Consider the following 8,508-nt stretch of genomic DNA (forward strand, 5'->3'; position numbering starts at 1 on the left):
AAATCACAAAAATACTGAACTTAGAGGAAAATCAATTCGGAAAGTCCATAATCACATGGCAAAATCACATAACAAAATACATCAAAAAAGTATCTGATTGAAGTTCACTTTACTCAAAGTTTGAGTTCTTTTGTTGGCAAGACGTATACGTCTGATATTTCTTGGTCGGACTTATGCATCTGTTCTTTATTTTGGTCGAATATGTCAGTTTTGTTGGTCAATAGTTTTCGTCTGTTTTTTTTTGGGTCCACAGTAAACATCTGTTTCTTTTTGGCAAATGTATACATCTGCCTTCGTTGGTTGGACGTATACATCCGTTTAGTTAGTTGGTATCATTTAGGCATAGCATTATATAGTGTAGTTATGTACTGATTGTGGCATTGATGTTCGAAATTTACTAACATCACATTATCAAATATAACTTCAGTTTTTATTTTGTGGATTTTGTTTAAATCCTTTCAGATTCAGATAAAAAAAAGATGAATATGGAGTAACTTCTAGACAAATCATGGCATATCATAGCATATAGATATTTTCCTTTTGTACACAGCTGTTTAAAGACCTCATAAACAAGATGCCGTTTTAGTGTTGTGTGGTAATGTTGTTGTCTCGGTTACGTTTATCTTACAACTCAGAATATTAATTGACGTAAGGTTGTCAAGGACAGTGAACCAAAATATCACACAGGTTAGAAAAATCAATCCACCAGCATTATAATATAAAACAAAATTCGAATTACAAGATTTCCACGCAGATTGTTGAAAAAGCCATCATTTAGCACAGAAGAAGTAAAAAGATATCTACCCATAAGCTTGGCTATAACAAAGAAAAACAATAACGAACACCGTAAAACAAAATCAAGAATGATAAGATACTTACAAACTATTGATACTGATAATAAAGTTAAATGTCGTACAATTTTTATTTAAAAACAAAAGGCATTCAAAGTCATAGTTGTAGGTTCATCAACAGAACAAGTTGTAAAACTCATGACCAATTATATGTTTTCAGCAATTAAAAAATAAACGCTCCTAAATCCACTAACCACCATGTATTATGCCTACTGATTATTTGTCAGCTAACTATGGTATATCTTCGCTGGGAAATGTATTCTTCCACCCAGTGTGAAAGATCTATCTAAATATGACTGTTTATGTCAAATAAGTCACGACATATGGGATTGTCGTCTCAATCTGAAAAGTCCCCAACAATATTCAGGATCATTGTTGTCTCAGTCTGCAAAGTCTCCAAAAAATTTCACTGCGTTTCTGTGCAATTTAACATTAAATTCGGGTTCTTTTAATCGAATACATTCTCCGTCACAATTGATATAATAGTCTTTCTGAAGTTCCTTGTTGTTACCAGCTGTATTCACAGTGGCATTCAGCAACTTTACTTTGTAGCCGGATACTTCATGTTTGCTGACGAATTTGTAATCATACTGCAAAATAAGACACATTTTATATCAATGAAAGTTAACGATAAAATTTATCAAGAACAGTAAAAATTTTATAATTGACAATTATATATTATTTGTTGAATTAATGCATCATCTGTTAAACAATGACATTTACGTTTAGATTGCTTTAAAACAACACACGTATTGACATTTGATAAAATTATTTTTTTATAATTTGTCTGCATGTAAAATAATTTGTTTTTCAGGTCAACATTATTGAAATAATTTCTGATATTTTATTATTAAATGAATTATACTTACACAATCTGGTTTTTCATTTTTAACTTTAGTAAGCTGAGACACGTGGTCTGGCAATGTACATTTGTGTGTGGTATACACCATCAGGGAATTTTGACCAAAATGAGGCGTCATTCTACCGGATTTTTCTTTCATCATAATAGCATGGGAATCGACTGCATATATCCTTCCTTCTTCTTTTACCAAATCTGGAAACAAAATGGTCTTTTTTTAATTTTCATATACTTAGAAAAAGAGATGAAGCAACACATATTTTTGCATTTTATACTTCTCTTAACATAACATATTGTAAATAAATCATTGTAAAAACGAAAATAAACCATAAATCATCAGGTTTATTTTTGACTTCGAAAAACAGATTTATTTAAAATCCAGTACTACAACTATGAAAATTTTAAAGTTGATTTTTTATAAATAAAATTATATGCTAAAACTTATTTCTCGTATGTTTTGATGTTATACAAAATGAAATAATTCTAATAAAGTTTTTTTCCTTTATATAATAATATTTTTTTAAGCTGACTTCATGAATTAAAAATATCTTTATTATAGTCCAAAAATTACATATATAGATATAGGAAGATGTGGTGTGAGTGCCAATGAGACAATTCTCCATCCAAATAACAATTTAAAAATTATACCTTCATTGACAGAACTTTCTTTCTGGAGATCGGAAGATGATTTTGTCCTTTGCTTTCTTTGTAATTTTGACCGCTGTGATAAGAATCCATTTGGTAATGATATCTGTCTCCCATAAAGACGTGCTGGTTTGGGCTTTTCCTTCTGTGTTAAAGGGTGGTATTCAACTTCTACATCAAACTCTCTCCTCTTCAACATACTTCCCAAGGGAATTACTACAAAGGAAACATACAGATATTATGGAGGCCGAGACATAATAAATCTTTTCTATTTTTTACTTTATTTTACAATAGAAGGGCATCAAGTCTATGAGAAGCTGTTGGACAATTTTACACTACATATTCTACGTAAGTGAATGTTTTCCCATTTATGTTGGCCTATGTGTTCATGTAATAGTCTTAAATTTGGATACGTTAAAACACAAATTGCGACAATATTCTTATAAAAATTATAAGCTGAACTTGTAAAAGCAAAGAGAAAAAATTACTTGTACGTCAACGGTGACCTATAATTGTTAATTTCTGTGTCATTTTGGTCTCTTGTGGACAGTTATCTCAATGGCAATCATACGACATCTTTTTTTATTACTGTTATACAAAACAGCAATGAAATATTAATAATTTAATAATAACAGAAAAATCTAAATATTTTTTTTATTTGAAAATAAAATGGCTTACTGTTGTATCGGGAAGGACCCATCCATCTGAACTTTTCACAGTCGTGCATCATATCACCAAACAGTCCAAATCCAAGAACTAAGGCTGAGTAAGACAATAAATGTCTTCCTGCATGAACACTGACAATATTGGAATCAACATGGTTTCCTAATAAGATATGCAAAACAGCAGTACGTGCGCATCTCGTTCCATGGAGATATTGCACGATGACGTCACCAGATCCTGCTGGAATTATGCCAATAGGAAGAGCAGACGAAACAATATTAGCGTTGTGATTATCAAGGTTCACACTGTTGTCTTGTTGTACTCTCTTAACCAATCCGTTCATACACTCACAATATAGTCCATCACCTCCTACTGTGACAATCCTATAAAGTAATTTAACTCAATTAATGAAAGGTATACCTCTATGAAAGCCATTCTGATCTATTAAAATATCGCATAACAAAGGACTGAAGGTAAACTTTTAAACAATAAATGTCTTTCTGATCTATCGAAATATCACTTTACAAAGATCTACAAATATCATAGTTAAAATAGTGCAGCTCTTATTTAAATTTCTTTTAATTTGTTCTATATGCAAATTGCATAAAGTAGTAGCGTGTTTAAATATGTAAGCTGGTATTGAATGTTTGTTTTATATACTTATATACCTTAACAAACAGTATCTTTATATAATTTATTTCTTTAATGTTATACGCCACACGTACCCGTCTATCTTTGAAAGGTCGTAGTTCTTCAAAATATCCGTGGGTTCATTCTGTTTGCTTGTTACTAAAAGAAAATTGTTTGCAATGAAAAACAGGTCACAACGAAAAATTATCTACAAGGTTAGAACAACCATGCAAAAGGAAAAGTAAATCGTTAAATCATAAAAGAAATATATACAAATAAATATGATACAATTTAATACTAGTTTTACATTACTGATTTTAGATTGAGTCTTTAATGAATATTGTCCATGGTTAAAAACAAGCCAGACTTACCAATTACGTGTGTTTTGACACCACAAAGTTGAAACAGAGAATCAGCAATCTTCTTATACACCTTAATTCCCTTCTTCTTTCCCGCATTAGGATTGATAATTACCAACAAACTTTTTGGACGACCTGTAGTAATGATAAAATACTTATATAAGTTTTTAGTAAGATAATTAAAAAGCTTTTTATGATTTATTTTATAGATAGAATTATAATATACAATGTTTTTAATATTTACATTTACCATAAAAAAGGAAGTTTAGAACAAATTACAACTTTTATCAACTTAATTGTACGTGTAACGAACATGTCAGAAACTGAAAAAAATCCACGCTTTTTTATCCACCTTTTTCGACATTGAATAGTGTATTTTGACTGAATTACCTTTGCATTTAGTTTCCAAATCACGATAAAGTTGTTGTAGTTCCTCAAAGTCAGCATCCAGAGAGATTGTCCTCATGTTCAAAGTTTTGTTTTTTGTCTTCTCCACATAATAAACGGTCAAGCTTCCATCTTTAAGATTCACCTTTAACATGCGGCGAATTTCAATTGATACTGAAAAAAATATATGCGATTGTTTAAAACATATATAGAATATATATCCGATGAAAGAACAAGAACGAACTATTTTTTTAAATTATAGTCTTTAATTTTGCTTGTATTTGCTTAAGCTTCTTACCAAGTACATCATTCTCTGGTGTTGCTACAGTCAATACTCCATCACACAAGCTTACGTCGACGGATTTGTGACCAACATGAAACATTTTTATTTGCTTGTTCAATTATTATCAAGTACGATGTTAAAATGAAGTGGCCACGAAAATGTAAGTCAGATATATGTGACATTCGGTGATTTCCAGATTTAAAAATAGAATTTGATCCGGAAAACCTATATATACATTACTTAGAATGCAATTGTGGGAGTAGTAAACCGGATATATTTATCAATTGAATATATGCACAAACTATACACATGTAAGCATTAATTTTCTTTCATTAGGAAATAATTATTTTTACTGTATTTGGTTGTAGAGAGGGAAAAAAACAAAATGTAAGGAAAAATAAACATTGATACAGGCCAGAGCATTGAATAAAGAGTTTATCTAACCTTGTAATATACTAGTAGTTGAAAGTATCTTTAAATCTTAAGGTGCTAGTTTCTCTCTATATAATTTTTATACTTAATAATGTTTTTCTTATATATATTTAAATATATATTTCCCTGTTATTGATCTCAAGGTAATTAGAATATTGCATTGCAAACTTATATGTAGGTTATTATTCAACAAATAAACAAACTGGAAATATTTAACAATCGAGTAAGTGAGACTTTAAGTCACTGACGAGGCTTGTCTGGGTCAGAAAACGTCTTACACGCTAGGCCTGAATTCACAGTTTTTTCTCGTTCTTGTGGATTTTTAAATGTTATATACATGTACCCATTACATTGGAATGGATTTGAAACATAATTACAGCAGTGTACGCTATAAACCTAAACAGTTGGATAACAGAGGGACACCTATCAATGCATAGCTACTACATGTTAATAAATTAGCAAGTAACCGAACCGACAATATTACATATACAGTATTACGCAATTGCACTATTGAGGGTTCGGTACAACTTCTTTACCTAGAAAAAAGTTGATGCCGAAAATATGTAACCCATAGTATTTTACGCTTCAAAATTATTTTCTCGTATTTCAAAATTATCATGACATTTTATAGACATATAACAAATTGAAGCGGAATGTTTGTAACAATCATCAATTGATGTGCATTGTCATTTCCTTTGAAACTTTTGCTTTACGATTGATTGATAAATACAACGATTACATGATGAATGTTATAAAAAGATTTCCCCAAAAAATATGACATCTTAACGCTTATTATTTTAAAGTATTGTTTTAAATTTGTATGTCATGAACAATTTTTTTATTTTGTTGGTGTAGGTGTTGTAGGTGTTGGGTGGGGGGGGGGGGTGTTTCTTTATTTTCTTCTTTCTCTATATGCTCTCTCACCAATGTTCACAATTATTTCATACATTTTGTGTTGTAAAATCATTCATTTTCATCCCGTCATGGACAAGATTATCTTTTTGTAGATCTAATCATGCCATAAATTAAATGGTCCGACGTCTCCTGCAGTTTAATGTATTACGACCCTTCATTCAGAAAACAATGTAGGAGTACAAATAATACCTTTTAACATTAAATTAAAATAAAATATGTTTATAAATCTATAATAATGGTGGGCAGGTAGCCGCGGTAACCGGAACCGTGGCTGTTGTAGCCCTTATAATAACATTTGACAATTTGCTGGTCTTTTGTCTGCAAAGGGTCAACAATTATCATTAGGATCATAAGAGCTACGGTTTCGGGGTCAGGAGTGGGTTGGGGGTTACATATGAAGCAAATATAACTATTATATTTAGACACCTTACTTTTGTTGATTGACTCCCTAAATATTTTCCGTAGTCTTTATGTCGTTTAGTTACTGTCAGAAAGTATACCATTCGTCGTGCAAAACATTTTGTTTTGTGTCTATCGTTCTAATGTTTTTTGTTTATTGATCGTTGTTTACCTTTTGTTCAGTTCAGCGATGCCAAATGTTTATTAATAATTTGGAAACAAAAACATTTTGAAATAATAAATAAGTTAGGTGCTGCAAAGTGGATCGATGTGCGAGAAAACCAGAAACAGATTATTTTGGAAAAGGTTCTGCCCTAACTCGAGACATCGAATTTAACTCCGCACGCGTCTTACAGTTCGAAATACAAGTAATCATCTTTTCATGGTCAGGTGTTTTTGTTAAAAATTAAAGATTCAATTAGATTCTTACTAAAAAAGAATGAAGTTGATACTGTCAGGTTATGAATACTAAATTATATAATTATAAGTAGTTTATCATTATACCGCTAATCTTCCTCAGTGGCTTTCTTGATTAAAAAATGAAAAAAATGCATCATTTCTTTACATTGCTATTAAATGATAATACATCAATGTTTTAAATATGTTTCAGTCGACATCATTCTTTAGACGACATACATATTATAAAATATGTAAGAGATGCATTACTACAACGGTGTTCTAACGTTTACAGATATATTAAATGTCCAAAAAAAATATTTATAAATAAGTAGATATTAAAATGTCAAAAGGATTTTTCATATTTCATTTACGTTACTCATCTATTAAGCACAATTTGGTTTAAAACCATGAGAACCACGATGATGTAAATAATGTACTAGTATTTTGTAAAAGGCTATAATAATTTATGAATCATATGAATGGTACACTGGCACAGATAAGTAGAATTTGCCCCCATTCAATTCATTCTTGTAAAACAGTGCAAAACCGAAGCCGAATCGATTTACACAGTAGGACATATATTAACATAATTATATTTAATACCCCAGTCCCACTTAGCCACGATCGCACTACGATCTGTGAAAAATGCAAATTTTGATGATCGTAGTACGATCGTGTAGATCGCAGTTAGGTCGTATCACAATCACGCTGAGGTCTTCAAGATCGTGATGATCGTGGCCAACTTTGAACATGCTCAAAACAATCGTGGTGTGGTCGTGGTGAAATCAGGTCGTAGTAGAATCGTAGTGAGAGCGTAGCGAAAGCGTGATTCTATTCGGAGAGACTGCGCTACGATCTCACAGCGACGTTATTACGACCATCACGTTCTCACCGCAACCCAACTACGCTTCCACTACGACCATACCACGTTTACACCACACTGTCCAAGACCACATTACGATTCTAGCACACCCTTGTCGTCCTCATCACGCTCTTCTTACGACCTCACTACGTTCATACTACAACCATCATTCTCATTGTCATTTTCACATAAAATATATCAAATCTCTCCAGGTTTTGTTTCTCTGTATGTTATTAGTACTTCTTGTCCATTTTCTCTAACGGCTCAACCATGCTTCTCGTTTTTATATATATTAGACAGTTGGTTTTCCCGTTTGAATGGTTTAACACTAGTAATTTTTTGGGGACCTTTATAGCTTGCTGTTCGGTGTATGCCTAGGCTCCGTGTTGGAGACCGTACCTTGACCTATAATGGTTTACTTTTATAAATTGTGACTTGAATGGAGAGTTATGTCATTGGCACTCATACCACATCTTCCTATATCTATTGACACATCTGTGTCATCTCTGCTATCGTTCACTAAAATATCGTCATTTGAGCTTGATGGACCAGCAAAAGATTGTAATTTAGGTTGGATTGGTCGGTCCGACATCTCTACTGGATCAGAATTCGTTACTATCAGAGCTCCATTTGCCCATCATCAACTCCTACCACCACGCCCACGTGTTCTATTAGATTTTGATGGCATGGCTGTTTTGATTCAGAGAAATTTACGTATTAATCAGAAATAGAAAGAATGAAACTGTATTTATATGGAACACGATGTTGATGTTATTGCCGAAAACGTAGAAAGATCGCAGTATGAACGAAGCATAAACGTGGTA

At 31.9% G+C, this 8,508-nt stretch overlaps 1 protein-coding gene across 1 annotated transcript; it reads right to left on the minus strand.

Moving 5' to 3' along the window:
* Positions 1 to 915: 915 nt before the first annotated feature.
* Positions 916 to 4,848, minus strand: LOC134706507 (ceramide kinase-like). Its single transcript, XM_063565517.1, has 8 exons — positions 4,693 to 4,848; positions 4,398 to 4,568; positions 4,020 to 4,142; positions 3,744 to 3,807; positions 3,034 to 3,401; positions 2,359 to 2,571; positions 1,721 to 1,905; positions 916 to 1,441 (listed from the first exon to the last, which is right to left on the minus strand). The coding sequence occupies exons 1-8, from the start codon at positions 4,775 to 4,777 to the stop codon at positions 1,232 to 1,234; spliced, it is 1,419 nt and encodes a 472-aa protein (XP_063421587.1). The 5' UTR covers positions 4,778 to 4,848; the 3' UTR covers positions 916 to 1,231.
* Between the last annotated feature and the right edge of the window lie 3,660 nt (positions 4,849 to 8,508).

The sequence above is a fragment of the Mytilus trossulus genome, chromosome 1 (assembly GCF_036588685.1).
Source record: "Mytilus trossulus isolate FHL-02 chromosome 1, PNRI_Mtr1.1.1.hap1, whole genome shotgun sequence".
NCBI lineage: Eukaryota > Metazoa > Mollusca > Bivalvia > Mytilida > Mytilidae > Mytilus > Mytilus trossulus.

Excerpts from the sequence above, each read along its gene's own strand:
- LOC134706507 (XM_063565517.1), bottom strand. The coding sequence starts at position 4,777 with ATGTTTCATGTTGGTCACAAATCCGTCGACGTAAGCTTGTGTGATGGA. Across the intron at positions 4,569-4,692 it reads ACCAGAGAATGATGTACTTG|TATCAATTGAAATTCGCCGC; the intron begins GTAAGAAGCTTA and ends TATTTTTTTCAG. Across the intron at positions 2,572-3,033 it reads GGGTCCTTCCCGATACAACA|TAATTCCCTTGGGAAGTATG; the intron begins GTAAGCCATTTT and ends TTTCCTTTGTAG.